Here is a 19,221-nt window from a genome sequence, read left to right on the forward strand (position 1 = left end):
ATTTTAGTAAATTCTACTCGTTCTAATTTGCTAGGGATTTTTATTGTTGCATTTCTATTACTCTATTACTCATTAAATACTACACACATAGCCCTGGGATACGCCTGAATGTTTTGAACAGTAGCCATCAGGGGGTTGAGCTAGCTAGTTTAGTGACTTTAAGGGTTCACCCAGACAAAGGCTGTGATTGGAAGAGTAGTCACCCACCCAAACTGATAGTCAAATTTCTTACAATTACTAATCTACAGCCCATACGAAGCATATTGCAAGCACAGAGAATCAATGTAGGCAAAAAAGAAAGAAAAATACAAGACAAGAACTGGCAAAGCCAATAAGTAGTGCTGGCAGACTTGTCTTGGTCAATGTTTTTGACAAACTGAATGGCCAGCTGCTGCAAACATGCTAATCAAAAAATGGCTAGACTCTAAACTATTTTTTGCACTCAAAAGCACACATTGCCATAGCCCTGAAGAAAACTGTGGCTGTTCTTCATAAAAGAAGAAATTCAAGTGTGAAGTCAATCTATGGCTGACCTGTTGCCCATTCTGTATGCTGCAGGGCAAAAAATAATGTGAATGAAAATAAGACCAAAAAAGGAAGAGGGCTAGATGGAAGCCCCTGTGGGTAAACTACACATACTTTTAGTTAACCCGTTCTGTGCCCAGGACGTAATGGTTACGTCCTCTGAGGCACAGTGCTGCTGTGCCCAGGACGTAACCATTACGTCCTGGTCACAGAGCCCAGAGGGATTTTTTTTTTCTCCAGAAACTGACAAAAGGGAGCGACCCCTTGGGCAAGGGTCGCTCCTGGGGGGGGGTGTCATTTTTTTGTGAAGGCCTTTTCTGTCCCCCAGGGAAATTTTTTTTTAGGTGGGGAGCGACCCCTTAGCCAAGGGTCGCTCCCCTAGGGGGCAAATTATATTTAGGCCATTTCTGCCCCCCTTGGGGGCAGATTGGCCTATTTTGATGAGGCCAATTTGCCCCCAAGGGGGGTAGATCAGCCTATTTTGATTAGGCTGATCAGCCTATTTTGATTAGGCTGATCAGCCTATTTTGATTAGGCTGATCAGCCTATTTTGATTAGGCTGATCAGCCTATTTTGATTAGGCTGATCAGCCTATTTTGATTAGGCTGATCAGCCCCCCGGGGGGGGGGGGGGCGGGGGCAGAAACCTCTAGGCACCAGGGCATTTTTTTGTTTGTTTAGCAATGGGGAGCGACGAATTGTATTTAGGCCATTTCTGCCTGCTTTGGGGACAGATCGGCCGATTTTAGGTCAATCTGCCCCCAAGGGGGCAGAAACTACTAGGCACCGGGTATTTTTTTTTTTGGTGCCAATGTCACGTTTGGGGAGCGACCCCGTAGTCCAGGGTCGCTCCCGGGGCGGGGGGGGGGGGGGGTCAAATTTATTTTAGGCCATTTCTGCCCCCCGGGGGGGGGGGGGGGGAGTGGGGGGCAGATCGGTCAATTGTTATTAGGCCGATCTGCCCCCCCCCCCCCCCGGGGGGGGGGGCAGAAACCTCTAGGCGCCAGGGCAAATTGGGTTTTTTGTGTTATTTTTTTTTGTTTTGTTTTTTTAGGGATGGGGAGCGACCCATTAGGCCAGGGTCGCTCCCCTGGGGGGCAAATTGTATTCAGACCATTTCTGCCCCCCTTGGGGGCAGATTGGCCGATTTTAGGCACCGTGTATTTATTTTTTTGCCGCCAATGTCACGCGGGGGGAGCGACCCCGTAGGCAAGGGTCCATCCCGGGCGGGGGTCGGCGGGGTGGGGGACAAATTTTAGGCCATTTCTGCCCCCCCTGGGGCCGGCTAAGCTAGAGGCCAAAATCCACAGGTAGGCACTGTTTTGTATGAAAAAATTTGATGTGTCCACGTTGTGTTTTGGCCATTTCCTGTCACGGGCGCTAGGCCTACCCACACAAGTGAGGTATCATTTTTATCAGGAGACTTGGGGGAACGCTGGGTGGCAGGAAATGTGTGGCTCCTCTCAGATTCCAGAACTTTGTCACCGAAATGTGAGGAAAATATTTTTTTTTAAGCCAAATTGAGGTTTGCAAAGGATTCTGGGTAACAGAACCTGGTCAGAGCCCCATAAGTCACCCCATCTTGGATTCCCCTAGGTCTCTAGTTTTAAAAAATGCACAGGTTTAGTAGGTTTCCCTAGGTGCCGGCTGAGCTAGAGGCCAAAATCTACAGGTAGGCACTTTACAAAAAACAGCTCTGTTTTCTGTGATGTGTCCACGTTGTGTTTTGGGGCATATCCTGTTGCGGGCGCTAGGCCTACCCACACAAGTGAGGTACCATTTTTATCGGGAGACTTGGGGGAACATAGAATAGCAAAACAAGTGTTATTGCCCCTTGTCTTTCTCTACATTTTTCCCTTCCAAATGTAAGACAGTGTGTAAAAAAGACGTCTATTTGAGAAATGCCCTGTAATTCACATGCTAGTATGGGCACCCCCGAATTCAGAGATGTGCAAATAACCACTGCTTCTCAACACCTTATCTTGTGCCCATTTTGGAAATACAAAGGTTTTCTTGATATCTATTTTTTACTCTTTATATTTCAGCAAATTAATTGCTGTATACCCGGTATAGAATGAAAACCCACTGCAGGGTGCAGGTCATTTATTGGCTCTGGGTACCTAGAGTTCTTGATGAACCTACAAGCCCTATATATCCCCGCAACCAGAAGAGTCCAGCAGACGTAACAGTATATTGCTTTCGAAAATCTGACATTGCAGGAAAAAGTTAGAGTAAAACGTAGAGAAAAATTGATGTCTTTTTCACCTCAATTTCAATATTTTTCTTTTTCAGTTATTTTCTGTAGGAAACCCTTGCAAGATCTACACAAATTACCCCTTGCTGAATTCAGAATTTTGTCTACTTTTCAGAAATGTTGCGGTTTCTGGGATCCAGCGTTGGTTTCATGCCCATTTCTGTCACTGACTGGAAGGAGGCTGAAAGCACAAAAAAAATCGTAAAAATGGGGTATGTCCCAGTAAAATGCCAAAATTGTGTTGAAAAATTGGGTTTTCTGATTCAAGTCTGCCTGTTCCTGAAAGCTGGTGATTTTAGCACCGCAAACCCTTTGTTGATGCCTTTTTCAGGAAAAAACCCGCAAGCCTTCTGCAGCCCCCTTTTCCCATTTGTTTTTTAAAAAAACGAAATTGTCACTGTATTTTGGCTAATTTCTTGGCCTCCTTCTGGGGAACCCACAAAGTCTGGGTACCTCTAGAATCACTAGGATGTTGGAAAAAAAAAAAAAGACGCAAATTTGGCGTGGGTAGCTTATGTGAACAAAAAGTTATGAGGGCCTAAGCGCGAACAGCCCCAAATAGCTAAAAAAGGCTCGGCACAGGAGGGGGAAAAGGCCTGGCAGCGAAGGGGTTAAATCAAAGGGTCTTGCCTAACTCCAAGAAACAAAAAACAAAAGTTACACTTGAAAAAACATTTACCATACATAAAGACACAGACAAAATGTACTGCTTCAACGTGTTTATTATGTGCCAAAAATAACACCACAGCTTACTCCACATCCGTAGGTAACTGCAGCCCTGCCTGCATAACTACAATGAGGTAGAGACACACATAGCTTCACAACAGAAAGTAAAGTTTAACCCCACAATTAGAGCAGCTAGGGTAGGCATCAAGGCAACAGCTCAGCAGGAGTGTAGGGGGCAGGAACAAAATAATCAAACACCAATTCTTTGGCACACAGCTTCTAATCGAGGGGAAGTACAAATTAAGTTTAAAAATTAATACCTCAATGTCTGAAATGCAGAGCACTCCAGCTCATGTCTGCTGCACTGTTGAGGACAAAGACTCCCCAAGACAAAAATAACGACTGACTTTAACCCCACTTGGAGAAAAAGACTCAGACCCACCATTGGCCCTTGCAAAAAGGACACGTTCCTTCCTTTCCCCGCTACCTCAAGAAACAAAAAGTTTAAATCTCGTGCCTGTGATTAAAAACCTCTATCAAACACCCTTCCAGTGCAAATTAAAAAAGTGCAACAAACTTTAAAACTATTTACAGCGGCACTCGGCTGTCATTTATCCGGTCCAGTCAAATTCAAACAAATATTGTCTTCTGGTTGCAAACAGATCTCGGTTTCACAACAACGAAAAGAAAAAAAATAAATCTTTCCCTCTTCTATACTAGCAGCCCCAGACAAATGAAATGCAATTATGTTAAAAGCTGCCAGAAAAAAAAAGAAAACCTTTCGTTTTTTTCAAACGACTTAAAAACCGACTAAGAGTGTAAAAAGGAACTGGTAAAAACCTTTTCTAGCGTAAAATGTGATATATGATTTGGTTTAAATGAAGAACAGAGTCTCCCTTTGTTGTTCCAGTAAAAAAACCAGCTGAACACTCAGTTTATGCAGTTCAGATGGGAGTTAAATAAATTTGGAAGGCACTGTATGGCAAACTGCAAAACTTGGGGAGGGATCAATGGAACCTGCATTTTTACCATCAGTATTGCAAGGAATGTAAAAAAAGCGCCTTCTAATAAATAAAAAAAAACTTCTGCTGAAGGCATCCATAACCTACAGTAACACATGGCCTTTCTTGCTTGGCGTCAACAAGAAACAGACCAACGTCTGGGAACTGCGAGAACCTTTAGGGCAGGGTCAATATCCAATTTCCCCATCACCCATTCAAACCTAAAAAACACCAATAATTCACTGTGCATTAGTGCAGAAAACAATAAAAAGACCAGCAAGTGCAAAAGGTGATTTTTTCCTCTAGATTTCCAGTTAGTCCTTACTAAGCGCATTCCCAATCCGGATTCTGCACCAGGAAGTGCTCTCCATTTGGCAGGTAACAAACTTTCCTGCTTAACTGCTGTGGCTTCACTCCAAGTCTTCCCAAAGGCAACGCTAACATCTTAGCTGGAGTCACGACTTTTCTGGTTGCGCATGAGAGGGCGATGGTGACGCAGGATCTCCATTGAGTGTTGCCAATGCCAGCAGGAGCGGCAGAAGTATTTAAAGCACACCTTGGGAAGAATAATAAGGAACATGAGAAAAGACACTTTGAAATCAGATTACTTAGTTAACTTTTCATCCTGAAAGTAATAGTGACTCTAGTCGGTCCCCTACTACTTCCTTACATGGACAGATTCCTTTTAAAAGGCTCTTTGAGCTGGTTTCTCTGACTTCTGAAACTGCAAAAAGTTCTGAACCTTGACCAGTCCGGCAATGTAAGATTTAAAACCCAATTACATTTTTGGACTGTGAAGTGCCATTTCTAGTTTCCTTGGGTTAGTTGTAGCTTTTACAATCTCTGGTAGCTATAGGCCCACCACCTTCTAACACTGCCTAGGTTATGCAGTCAGTCATAGATCATCTGGTTTACCTGTAAGTACATAGTATCAGTTAGAACCATCCATGAAGCCAGACCAGAGCGAATAGCAGGTTACTTTTCAATTAGGTCACATAACCCTTAGTTCAAGATGCCCAGACTAATTTCCCTCTCTTAACCTCCTCATGGATCTCTTTGCACTCCTGTGTAACCCCCACACCCCCCAAATATCCTCCCTCAGTCTCTCACTTAATCGTCCATCATACTTCTATGAACCATTTACCCCACATACGTTAATCTTTGTGCCCTAACAACGCTCCCTCCTACTCCTTCAATCACATTTTCACCCTTCAGCTAACCTCGTACCTGTTTTTAAACCACCAAGACCTTCGCTCCCTCCATCTCACTCTTACTTTAGCATTCCACCCACCTATTTCCATGAACTCCATCCTTGGACCATGTGTCAGCAGTTCCTCTCGAATACACACAAGTTCATTATCCCCACTCCAAACCACATGAAGCCACACACACCACTATGGTCATTAGAAAGTCCCATGTAACTGGCTCGAATAACCATCACCATTCACTACCATTTCTACATTAACAAAGATCAGGAAATGCTGCATGTCAACAGCGGGAGGACAGCCTCAGAGATGGGGTACTCTAGGCGATGAAGGCCTTTAAAAGAGCATACGCTATATGTGTGCTCATGTCACACTAAAGGAAAGTCAGTTTGCATCTGTAAACAATGAAATAGGTCAAGTGCTAGTATTCCTAGAACTCATCTGCTCTTGTAAAAAAAAGTACTCTTATGGAATCCCTGTTGTCCTATGTTACTGTTAAGCACTGTAATCACCCCTCCCCCATTCTCCAGCCCAAAACATCCCTAACTCCTCCCCCCTACTCCACCCCCCCCCCACCCGACGCATCTTCACTGCTTACTCTAATTTTATCAGCCTTTTCAGCTGTCCTACTGCCAGGAGAGTTAGTTTTACTGGACGTTCGTCATATGAAAAATAAATTTGAATCTTCCAATTCGCAACATAACATGTTATGAGTCCAGGATTAAAGAGGTCTTTAACACTGATCTTCCAAGTCATACTAGACAGTCAAAATCTGTTGATTTCCCATTGGGCAACGAATGCAGCTTGGAAATTCTATTCAGCTGCTCCTGCTAAATTTCTCTCACCAACTGCCTAGACTACATTCTGTTGAATTATTGCTCATCAAAACGCAGCTCTACCATGTCAATTAAGTGTGCATGGTATTGCTCACTGTTTCCCAATGGACTCCTTTAACATTATCCTGCCTCACCGCTTTCTGCTCCACTAAACCAATCATCTTTGGTGACCTAAATATGCAGCTTGATACTGAACAGATTTCTCTAATTGGTCCTTGGGATCTACAGGCCTCGAGCTTTTGGTCCAGCACCCAACCCACACTACCAGACATCTTGGAGTCTGATCTTTTTCAATCATGATGTTTTGCCTCTTTCCATAAGCTCTAGCACACTTTCCCTTTATCTCCATCTAAATAGATCCTCTACAATCAAGTCCAAAACTTGGTGTTAAGTGACATTTTCAGAGACCCTTACGTGTTAACCGCTTATGTGCTTTAATCAAGATAAACACTTGGCTAATTTTAACTGGATTCCCCCCCCCCACCCCACCCCCAAACAGTTCGTCCACCACCTGCACCCACCTTCAAATTGTTCTGCTTGCTGCTCTACTCGGTCTGCATCCTGTTAATTTTGATCTACCAATAACCAATGCCACCTCAGATTCAATAAACGTAAATTGAAGGTTTAAGGTCCTATAAAGCCCTAAATAAAGAGATCTGCTCAAAGCATATTGGAATACACTGAATCAACTTATCAACTGAAATTTTCAAGAGAGTTCAGGCAAGCAGCAAAGAAACTAATCTGCTGAGCTCTGCAATTTCCTCTTGAGAAAATCCACAATGCATATTCGCTTAGTCTTCCTTGCACTTCTGTGTAGTCCATACTGGGGGGGGGGGGGGTGCCAGTCATTCCATAGAGTACTACCGTTTTTGCCCCATTTACCTCCCATGCAAAAAAATTGTGCAGTATGAGGTAGTCTGCAGCTTTTGCAACAAGTAAAGAAAAATCTTTCTCGGTCCAGCCCAAGCATGGCTCTCACTCTCCATGAGATTAATCTGCCCTGTTTGCATCATGAACTACATCCACAAAACTAGATAAGATCATATGGACCATTTAAAGCTCACGGCTATTCTATATTGTCCTGGTGCTGTCGAGACTAGTCAAAGTGAAAAGGCGAAGTTAAATAGCCACGTTTTAAAGCTGTATTTAAAGGAACCAACATGCTTAGGCAGCCTTGATCCTCTCATCAGAGTATAGCCGCTGATAGCATTTCCCACACCAGTCTGCAACCAACTACACTACTTAGGATACAGGATCAAGTGCATGCCTGGTTGTAAGCCGCTCGACTTCTCTGCACCTATTCATCTACCTGCTTTTACTCCTTTTGTTCCCTGGTGTGTGAAATGTCCCAGGTCTTGTCCACTAACCACTCTTGCATCTACATGCTCTCTCAGAAAGCTACACTTAAGAAAGTGTTCTATTTTGTGTAACCAGTTGGCTATCTGGATGCTTACTTTGTCACAATTAGATTGCAAAATCCTTTATCTAGAACTACACTGCTTAGAGTAGCAATAACTGGTTTGGAATTAGGCAGCCCACCTCACTTGACATTCCAACTCATTCACAAGTTATCATCCTAGCTTTCTTCACTGGGCTCTCTATGGCTAAAATAATTTATATCATGTAGCTGCCATTGCTCCTTAGGTCTGGTAGTTCCACTGTCTTCACCTTCAATATTCCTGCTAGATCCATCTGCTCTAGGAACTCAAACCTGCTGCTACACATCTGGGTGGGTGCTGTTTTCCCCGTTAGGCATTCCCACCCTGTTCAATGGAGTCCTTAGTAACTATTTTACCTTTCATCAGTTTCAGCAGTCTTGTCATACAATAGCCTGGGCCCATGAGCTCCTTTCCCCTCCTAATTTCTCAATGCCAGGACACCCAAGTAGCAGCACACAGTTTTACACAATTTCCTAACTAAAGAAAATGTTATACACCCAGGGAAACTGTAGAAAAAATATTTTAACTATGTGATTGTCATGTAGGTGATGGTATAGTTGCCCTTCCTTCATGTTTAAAGGCACTCTGAAGTACTGTGATCACTGGCACTTGACAGGGTCTACAGGTTTCCTTGAAAATGCCTGTGCATTCTTGTGGCAGGTTAAGCAACCAAACTAAGAACTGCAGGAGCCAAGTTGCAAGATGGAGCATCCTGGGGTCAGGGAGCCAGATTTCTCCATGGTCTGCATGAGAAGGTCTGGACTGTTTGCGAGACCCTAGTATATAGATGCAAGCCACCAGGATAAATGAGGGAAGTCTGCAGAAGACACCAAACCACAAACTGCTGTTGTAGGCGAGGCAGAGCAGCTTAGACAAATGTCCCTGACCAGTTCATCTACTGTGCATAGGTTGGGATCTGAAGGGGCTGGAGGTGGGACTTGGTGGCATTGGGTGGCTACCACAGACACTTTGTGAACCCTCTGGAGGCAGTGGTGACTGAGTGTTAGCACCTTGAACTGATAGTGTTTGCCACTTAGCACAAAACTGTAGTGATGGTTGACTGGGATGTGCAAGTAGGTGCCGGAGACCAAGAGCAGTCATGAAGTCACCTTGCTGTAGTATAATGACATCCTGCAGTGAAACCAAGTGAAAGTGTTCTAACATGTATTATTTGAAGGGTCTTAGGTCCGGGATAGGCCAGAGGGTCCAGCCCTTCTTGGAAATAAGGAAGTAGTGGGAGTACAACCCTGTGCCTAGTAGGTGTGATGGCACTGGCTCCATGCCATACATGGAGTTAACCCCTTCCTGAAGCAGACTGCATTGTGGGGAGAGAACATGTTTGCAGTGTAAAATATTACGAGTGAAAGTAGGCTCCAACCATGTTGGAAATCCAAAACACACTGGTCGTAAGGAGACCTCTTGCCAAGTGGGGAGAAAACCTTCAGTTGACCAAAGAGGTGTCATGATTGGGGGAAGGAGAGGCAAGTCACTGCTTTGCAGGGGCAGTTCTCGTGAGAACTGCCTTTTCCACTGCCTTTGAAGCTACTGCCCTGATAGGGGTGACATAAGTAACCCCTAGTGGAGGACTGCTGGCACTGGAAAGATGAAAACCACAGGGAATGCAGCTTTGGACCCGCCTCAGTAGGCTGACTGCTGAAAGGAGCTACAAGGGATGGAGGCTTAGAGGGTATCCATAGCTTTGGCGGTCTCCATCCCTTTGATTGTTTCCCCCAGCAGTTTAACTGGATGGGTGATGATGTGCTCTTTGTCAAAGGGCAGGTTGAGGAGGTGCTTTTGGACGCCTAACTTGAAGTCAGTGACACCAAGTCAGGCATGCCTGTGTAAATATGCTCAAATTGATGCCACAAGCTGCAGGCCAATGAGCCCAGTCACGGCACAATACCAAGCCAATGGAATAGGTAACACATCAGGGGTTGGCTGCTTGCGCAGCAAGGCATTAGCCTGCTATATCAATATGCTTGCTTTATTTATCAGTTAGTGGTGCACTGCTGGTGGGTGCCCTGTGTATTGGCTTTTTAGGGCAGTGCGCACTATCAATGAGGCAGGAGGCAGTTGACCTTTATGCAGACTGAGTGACAGGGTGATGCTTCATATTGCTCTACCTCAGCATTGACCAAACAAACTAAGTAGGTCATTAAAAATGTCAGAGGCCAGTTTAAGCATCTTTAAACACTGTATGGTACTGCACGAATAGATGTGAGGAATAACTTTTTTGAAAGAAAAACCTCTTCAAAGGTATCCTTATGCATTTCCACTTTACGGAATGCAGCTGCCCAACCAAAGACCTTTTGATATAGGTTAGGGTCTGTCACCCTGGTGGACTGAAAGATTCTATGGATTATCCTGTGAAGTCACATTTTACCCATGGCTGTGCCCCCTCCCCCCCCCCCCCCAAAGTCAGTGTGGTGATCTGTGGAATGTAAGAACGCAGGTAGCAAGTAGAAGGTGTAGGTAGAGGGGGTGGTGAGGGTAGGTGGACAAATCAGTGGCAGAGGGCTGGTAACCACACGACTCATGTTGCTTGAGCAAGCACAGGTGTTTGAGGGTTTCCCCGAAGCTGAACTTCTGCTTAGATTCATCTACGAATGATACTGGTGTCTAGGCAAGACATCTGGCAGTATGAGGATGCATGAGGTCACTCAGGCAGGAGTAGAATTCATCCTGCAACTTCTGAAGGACATGGAGCCAACTGAAGATGTCAGTTTTGGTGGTGTGTTTTGGTGCACAGGTTGTTGGCATGGAGCAGCTCTTTACTGCAGACAGCTTCACCTCGAGGCCACTGGTGCCGAGTGAGTCTGCTTCAAGATCTTTGATAAGGCTGGGTGTGGTGACAGTGGGGGTTATTGTTGAGGTCAAGCAGTGTGTGTGTGTGTGTGTGTGTGTGTGTGTGGGGGGGGGGGGGGGGGGGGGGGGGGGGGGGAATGGGGGGATTCAGAACTTGGTTTAGGCTAGAAATCCTCCTCCTTTGCAGCTGGTGGTTCCAGCTGAAATTGCTCTTCCAAGGTCCTGGGTGCTGAAGGTTTGGTGTGTCTTCACATCCCATGACGGTGACAAGCTTTACTACTGAAGTGTTTTTTTTTTTTTGCGGAAGGGGGAGCAGGATTGGGAGATAAGCACAGGTTATAGACCTGGTGAAAATCTGTACAGGTGTACTTTGCACAGCACCAAAGTATCTGAATAGTTCCATCATAGGTGAGATATGCTTAGCGAAAGCTAATGGGAAGGCTTTAAGGGTAAGGCCCCAAAGAGGGCGCCAAAGTCATTCAAACCTTGTACCAGACAAAAGAACGTGTCTGATTTCAGCCAAGAAAGGGGATAGATGTATAATCATGGCTTTAGTCACCTCCAACTAGAGAAACACTACTGTCACAGGTGCTGAAGGTTTTTGCTCTTTTGTTATATTATATTTAATATAGCACCAAACTACCCAGAGGCTTCGTAGCGCTAAGGAGGACACTGGCCTCACAGCAAGCAGGAAAATACTGGATCATCAAGAATAATAGTTGAAATTAAATACTAAATTAGAAAAGCCAGGTTTTAATGGCCTTCCGAAATTCCAACTCCTGCCTCATCACCCGAATGTTGAGGGGAAGCGAATTCCACAGTTGGGCTCCCTGATATTTCAGTGATCTACCACCCCATCTTGCTTTTTTTTTTTTCACTTTGGGTAGCACGATCAAGGCTTTAGAAGCCGATCTTGGAGCTCTCATAGGGGCAATAAAATGAACCTAAAGTTTTCAATTGATGTGGGCCTCTATTATATAGAGCTCTGTGAAAAACACAGATTTAAACTTAATTATTTTCCCTACTGGCAGCCAATGCAAAGAGGTCAAAACTTGCTTGGCCGATGTATACTTTAGCATGTTAAAAAGTAACTGAGCAGCCGCATTTTGCACTATTTGCAGTTTCTTGATCACATTCCGGTGGACCCCGAAAAAGACTATTACCATAGTCCAGCCTAGATAAAATAAGGGGCTGTACTGTGAGTCTTCTGGCCAGGGGAGAAAGCAAACCAATAACCTTTCGAAGTAACCTCAATAATCCAAAACAGGAGTCAGAGCACCCTAGCTTGGTACTCTAGTGTTAGTTTGGAATCCAACCAAATTCATAGGGCTTTAATATGATCCTTCGGAGGGGGTAGATGTTCCAGCTGTATAGCCGGCAGAATGTTCTTCGCCGGGTTGGAAAGCTTTCCCAGGAACATTCTCAGTCTTTTCTTTGTTGAGTTGGAGCCTGCTATCAGTCATCCAACTCGAAACAGCTTGCAAGCAGGCTGGCAAAGCCGAATTGTCTTCAGCCTTGTCCGAAGAAAATGACACCACCAACTGCATGTCGTCGGCATAGGATATCAGGGACAAACCAAAGGGTTCCACTAAATCTGCTAGGGGAGCCATATAAATATTAAAAAGAGTAGGACTCAACGATGAGCCCTAGGGTACCCCACCATGTAATCTAAACTGTTCCGATAAAGAGCGAAGACCTGAAAGGCTCTATTTTGAAGAAAAGATCTCATCCATGTAAGTGCCTGGCCTTTAATTCCAGCTTTTTCCATTCTTTGGATCAAGAGACCACGATTAACCGTATCAAATGCGGCACTTAAATCCAGCATTATGATAGCTGTTACCAGACCCTGATCCATCCGTTTCCTAGCCTCTTCTAGCTTCTTCTCTTTTATCATATATCTTGACAAACAATGCAGTTTGAAGTTCTCAACTGAAGCAAGAGGTCTTGGGCTGAAGTAGTTAAGACATTCAGAAAGAACCAGCCAAAAGGAAATTTCTGTCCCCATGAAGAATAGTGCAAGGCCCCTCTGACTAAACCTTGATCTCTGCTGTTCATATCAGAAGAGGTGATCAAGAAGAAAGGACAGGTTACTTGCATTTGTTAATGCCTTACCTGGTCGAGACTATATAGCTGCAGATTTTTTACCTTTAAATTCTGCCCAGGTGTTACACTAGATTCGGAAGATTCGAGCAGTACCCCTGCATGCTGGTAGGTAGCATTGATCAGCTCTGCATCAATCGTCTGTGCTGGAAATGACAGTGGATCCTATAAAGGCACCACCCAGAGGAGCAGGCATCTGTTTTTGACGATTTTCCATGCACAAGTGCAGCGCCTTGAAGAACAGACTGATGTCAAAACTAAGGCCCTGCAAGGGGAGTCCCTGGCCCTAGAAAATCAGTTTGCAGAAAGGCAGAGAATGGGTGTGTCAGCAAAGAATCTCCAGCCAGAGAGTCTACCATATAAAGGCATTACTGAAGGTAAGTAACTAGTCCGTCTGAGAGACTTCTAGCTGCCGATTCCTTACCTTTGAATAGATACCCAAGCAATATCATCCCTGAAGGAGGGTCTGCAAATCAAGTTAAAACTAGAAAGTCCTGCAGGACTGAAAAGGATAACATACCGTCCCCTACAGACATGACTATCCAGGCAGTATTTGGTAAACATGCACGGAGATGCCCATATGTTGCTGCCCGACAGACTTCCAGGACTGGAACTCTGCATGCTAATGCAGTGGTAGCACAAACCCTCAGGGGAAAATTGTTTTTCAGCCAGCGCGTAGCAGATGTTAATGCAAAGTACAACCCATCTAGAAATGGTCCGCCTCTGCACTGCCCAAACTTTCTTCGCATCCATACACCTTACAAAGAGTTGGTCATTCACCTGGACCTCTTTGTGCACTCAAGATAGAAAACCAACGCTCTTTTTGAGTCCAAGTGGTGGAGTCTCTCCTCCTTAGAAGGGGGTGCACAGAAGCAGGCAAGATGATTGACTTACATGAAAGGGCATGATGACCACTTCTGGCAGAAAAGAGGTCCCATAGAAGTCTGATTAATGCAAGAAGCCCAAGAGGAAAATTATGGAGAGGCTCGTAAGTGCACAAAAAAAAAAAAAAAAGCCATAACCAAATTCAGATCCTATTGCAGCATAATGAATGGTGTTGTAGAAAAAACAAAGTTGTGCAAGACCTTCGAGGAGAATATGTACAAAAGGACTTTAAGAAGGTTGATCAGGCAACTGCAAATAAAAGCAGAAATAGCACTCATAACCCTTAAGCATGCCCAGATTAGAGCCCTGCAGGGCAATGGTTATATGAAACTGGACCTTCGAGAGGGGCAGAAAGTGGGTCAGACTTGCATGGTGCACAAGCCACACATTTCTTCCATTGACAGGCGTACACTGTTTTGGTGGAGGGACACCTGGCTGCCAAGATAGACTTCAGGAGGAAGGTCCATGGCTGAACTGCTGCTGCTCAATCTCCACGCAAGAGGATAGAGTGGACATGTTTGGGTGCAAAATCCTTACCTGTTGCTGCAACAAAATCCTCCCAAAGGGGCAGTCTGATCTGAAGTTCGATGGACACTCAAACTTGGTACATCAGACTTCACGCACAGTCCAGAGCCACCAGGATTACCTGGGCACAGTCGTTCTTGATCGTGTGAACTCTGGGCAGAAATGGTATAGCAAAAAGGCATACAGTAGGCCTAAACTCCTCATGAAAGGAGTCTCCAAGCAATTGCTGCTGTGGAAACTCAAGCAAGCAAAACTGCTTTCATTGTATGTTCTGAGGAGGCGAACAGATCTAACCAAGGCTCTCCCCACTACTGAAAGGCATTGCGCCACCTCCTGATGAGGTAATTTGTGATCTGCTAGGCATTTTTGGCAGAGTTAGTAAGAGCCCACCAGACGTTGGACCACCAGGGATATGCACTGCTATTCTAGCCACACTCATAAGGCACAAAGCCTCCTAAATGGTCCACAGCCCCACCTTGCTTGTTCCATTGTCACATGGTGGTGTTCTCCATGAACACCTGCACCATCTTTTCCTTGATAGAGGAGAGAAAGGTTTTTCAATGCCAGCCGGATCGCACAGACCTCCAGCATGTTGATGTGGAGTCCCGTTCTGGCCACAAACCAGCTGCCTCCGATCTCCACCTCTCCCAGGTTACTGCCCCATCCCAGGAGTGGTGCATCTCAGTCAGCTCTGGTTGGGGAAGGGAGAAGAATCTGCCTCTGACACCAACTGTGGTTTTACCACCACTGCAGCTCTTGCGCAGTTCCCTCTGAGAACTGAACCTTGTTGTAGAGATTCCACCGATACTGCAGCTACTGGAACTTCAGGTCCCACTGCAGAGCCCACATTGCCATCTGGGATATGTTACCAGCAGGATGCAGGAGGCCATGGGGCCCAGCAGCCTCAGTCATTCTCACCAAAATACAAGATAGAGGCTGTAACACTGGTATAGCCTGAATATCCTGTACTAACCTCCCACGAGGAGAGGCCCCAAAATGCACTGTCAAGAACAGCTCTGACGAAAGTGAGCGTCTGAGGGGAAGTAAGGCATGTTTATAGTGAATCCCAGTGAATGCAGAAGGTTTTGCCGTAATCTTGGTCAGGCAACAACTAGGAAGCTGGCCCTTTTTGTGGTATGGGAATACTGTGTAAAGGGTCCAAGGGCTCCCCAGTGAGTATGCAAGCCCCAAATGTTCCATTTAAGAGTAGTGTGATCGAGCTGTCTTAGGCTTAACAGAGGAGGGCAAGACATCTACAAATACACACAATAGTTAACACATGACTCAAGAAGGAACTCCACACAGATTTATAAAAAAACAGCAAGTACATGTTTAAGCATCAGAAAAAAATGAAACTGATAAGTTTTTAAATAAGAATTGTTTTACTTTAAAGAGTGGACAGTGCAATTTGAGTTCTACAATGTTACCCTATGGGAGGAAAAACAAGTTCTGCATTCAGGTACTGTTTGACAACCTACGGGACCAATCTCAGGGACTTAAGGCGAGTATCAGGCAATGGTCAGGAGCACACCAACAGGTCACTCTGGGTGGGCAGCCAGGTTCAGAGGTAGTACAGCATCTGGTGCACAATGTATTTCAATTGGTCTCTGTTGAAAAAGGCTGCAGGCTCCGGCCAGGAGGCCAATTGGGGTCAACCAACAGGAGGGTTACAAACTTGGGGTGCCCAGGGACTTGGTGCACCTTTGTACCTCTTCACCAGGTCAGGGGCAGGTGTTCTTTGATTTTGCTTCCCAATAGCACTCACATTTGTAGGGAACCTGTGGTCTGAGGGTGCAGGCATGAGTCCAGGAGGGGTAAAAACCTCAGGAGAGCTTGGGGACTTCGTGGACACCAGGAGCCCACTTCAACATGGGGCAGAGGTGACCGGTGCACTGGTTGTTTTAGGTGTCTGGTTTCTCTCACCACAGAAGCCATGGGAGAGGAGGAGTGCAGAGGCTGCAGGAGGGGTGAAACCATGATGGACTCGCTCTGGGGAATGGTCAAGGTCAACTTCATCTTGGCTCTGAGATGGTGTGTACAGTGGTGACTTCAGGTGTCTGCTTTTGGCAGTTCCAGAGGCTTCAGAGTCCCTCCCTAGGTTTTTGGAGAACAGGTCGGCTGTTCATGGGTCTTGAGACTATTGAAGGCAGGCAGGTCTCGGGTTTTTGGAGTCCTAGCTGCAGGCCAAGTCTACTTCAGTGGAGATTTCATAGAGTATGCAGACAAGCCAGCAGGGTTGGGACCAGGTCAGCTGCTTTTCTTCTGCTGTACTGGCTCTTCAGTGTCCTTTGTCATCTTAGGTCATTCGTATCTGCATCTCTGGTGCCAGAGGCCCCCTTCAAAACTGAATTTAAGGGTGTTAGGGGAGTGTCGGGTAGTAGGCAATGGACTATTGATCCTTGGGGTCACTACACCCACTATATGACCACTTCCTGAGGGAAGTGGGCATAGCCTTATCCCAGAATTCTTAAGTATACCATCACAAAGATGGCTACTGAAAGTGTCCACCTCCCAATTGCCCACCTTCGGGGTGGTAGTAGCCTGGAGGTGGCACAAGCCTACCTGACTAGCTACATTTCACACCTGTCCAGACGCCAAATGGGCTGGGGGAGTGGTTTTCATGTGAGGAGACCGGTTTGCATGTCAAAGGCAGCAGCTTTGAGGGTTGCTGCCTTAGGAAGGCTAACCAGCAGGGCATCCTGTGAGATTTACACCCTCTTCCCAGACAGGCTTTTGCTCTGGACCTTCTGAGGGCAGAGCGCTCTCACCCTAGGGGTCCAGAATGGCATCTTGGGTGGCAGGCTGACAAACTGGTCTGAGAGCACATCAGAGGCTGTTAGGATTTCAGGGGGCACCTCGAAGGTGCTCGTAAAGATAGGCCCTCACATGAATATAATGCACCCTGCCTTAGGGCTTTAAGGCCTGCTAGAGGAATGACTTGCACACACTGCATGCAGTGTGAAGGGGCATGGTACACTGACTGCATGCAATGTTTTCACCCACTTTCATCTACACCAAGACATGGTCTGCAATGGCAGCCTGTCGTGCTTGGTGAGAGGTTCCCTTAGCGTGGCACAATTCATGCTGCAGCCCTTAAAGGACCCTCTTTAGTGCCCCAGGATCTAGGTACCAGGGGAACCACTCACTAGGGACTTAAGGGTGCTACAGGTTTTTGCCAAATGGGGAAACAACTGCAGTTTTAGGAAAGATCTGGCATTGGTGACCTGGTTAGCAGGAACCTAGTGCACTCAGTTAAAATCACATCATGTACCAGGCAATAAGCGGGGGGTGAGGGGGCAGTTAACTGTCACAAAGGCATTGTCCTACATAACATCCTCCCAAACGAAGGAGGGAGGAACTAACCTTTCCCAAGAAGAGTAAATCTTTAGTGAAATAACCTAGAAAGGCCATCTGCATTGGCATGGTTCCACTGAAAAGATCATTCCCTATAGGGAGATGAACCACCTTAGTTTGGTGTTTTCACCTTTCATTTGCAGTGGCCATCCGAGAGGTCTGGTCAGTTTGAACACATAAGTGAGCCAAACAAGTATGGCCGCAGCTTCTTCAGGGACCAACCCACAGCAAAATCTTCCCTCTCAATGGTACTCCAACTCTGCTCTCTGGACAGTAACCTGCTAATGAAAGCAAAAGTTGGACAAGGTCATCATGGATTTAGGGTAAGACTGGCAGTTGGGGGTCAGCCAACAGGTAGGTTACAAATGTGGGGTGCTCAGGGACATAAATGCACTTTTGGTATTTCTCACCGGGTCAGGGACAACAGGTGTAGAAGTACATTTGGTGACAGTTCCATGTCTGGGAGCACTCACGGTTGAGGGGTCCCTGTAGACTAAGGCTGCAGGTGTCAGAGTCTAGGAGGGGCAAAACCACAGTGAACTCTAGCTAAGGAGAGCTGGGGAACTTTGTGGACACCAAGAGCCCACTTCCACTCAGGCCGGAGTACACCGGTGCAGTGGCTGTTTTAGATGTCTGATTTCACACACCATTGAAGCTGCTGGAGAGGGGGCCTGTGTGCAGAGACCGCAGGCGACTTTGGGAAGTCCAGGAGGGGTGAAACTACAATGGACTTTGGAGAACCTTGTTGGCACTGGTGGTCCGCTGCACCTCAGGTCGGAGAAAGCAGGTGCAGTGGTGACTTCAGGTGTAGGCATTTGGCAGTTCAGAGTCCCTTTATTGGAGGTTTTTACAGAACAGGTCCGCTGTTCAAATGAGGTATTGATTCTTCATTGAAGGCAGGCAGCCCTCCCAGGTTTTAGGAGTCACAATTGCAGGATGCGTCACTCTCAATACCCCACCTTAGGGGGTGGTAGCATGGAGGTGGCACGCCTACCTGACTAGCTAAATTTCCAGCCAGTCCAGGTGCCAAATGAGCTGGGGGTTGGGGAGTGTCCTCTCCTGTGAGAAGAGACAGGTTTGCATTTCAGGTGGTGGTGGTGGCGGCAGAGGTGTGTGTTTAACACCCTCTTCCCAGACAGGCTTTTGCTCTGGACTGCCTGAGGGATCTCACTATAGGCGTCCAAAACAGTTTCGGTGGCAGGCTGTCAGAAACTGCTCAGTGACCACACCTGAGACCAGTAGGGTGTCACAGGGCACCTCTACGCCGCCCTCTGGGTGCAGGGAACATCCCTATCTTTAGAGAAGCCATCATGTAGCTGGGAAACTTAGTGACCAGTGTCCAGCACATGCATTTAAAATGGCTTCCCTGGACACTTACTATATGTGAGAATCGACAGACCGGCATCTGCTCATACCAAAATGCCTTCACATGCAATATCCCTCTAGCAGGCGTTACACCCCTAAGGCAGGGTACATTATGACACTGCATGCAGTGTTAGGTGACATGGCGCACAGACTGCCATGAGTTCACTTTTGTCCGCACCAAAACATGCAGCCTGCAATGGCAGCTTGTCATGTGCTTGGTGAGGGGTCCCATACTCAATTCATGCTGCAGCCCTTAAGGAAA

At 46.2% G+C, this 19,221-nt stretch overlaps 1 protein-coding gene across 4 annotated transcripts in view; it reads right to left on the reverse strand.

Moving 5' to 3' along the window:
- Positions 1-3,482: 3,482 nt before the first annotated feature.
- The window catches only part of CPEB1 (cytoplasmic polyadenylation element binding protein 1), a 376,131-nt gene continuing 360,392 nt past the window's right edge, over positions 3,483-19,221 (reverse strand). For all 4 annotated transcript variants that reach the window (XM_069222313.1, XM_069222312.1, XM_069222314.1 and 1 more), the window contains one exon: positions 3,483-5,001. In XM_069222313.1, coding sequence (XP_069078414.1) covers positions 4,891-5,001 — 111 coding nt within the window. In that variant the 3' untranslated portion in view covers positions 3,483-4,890. The remainder of the gene's footprint in view (positions 5,002-19,221) is intronic.

The sequence above is a fragment of the Pleurodeles waltl genome, chromosome 3_1 (assembly GCF_031143425.1).
Source record: "Pleurodeles waltl isolate 20211129_DDA chromosome 3_1, aPleWal1.hap1.20221129, whole genome shotgun sequence".
Classification (NCBI taxonomy): domain Eukaryota; kingdom Metazoa; phylum Chordata; class Amphibia; order Caudata; family Salamandridae; genus Pleurodeles; species Pleurodeles waltl.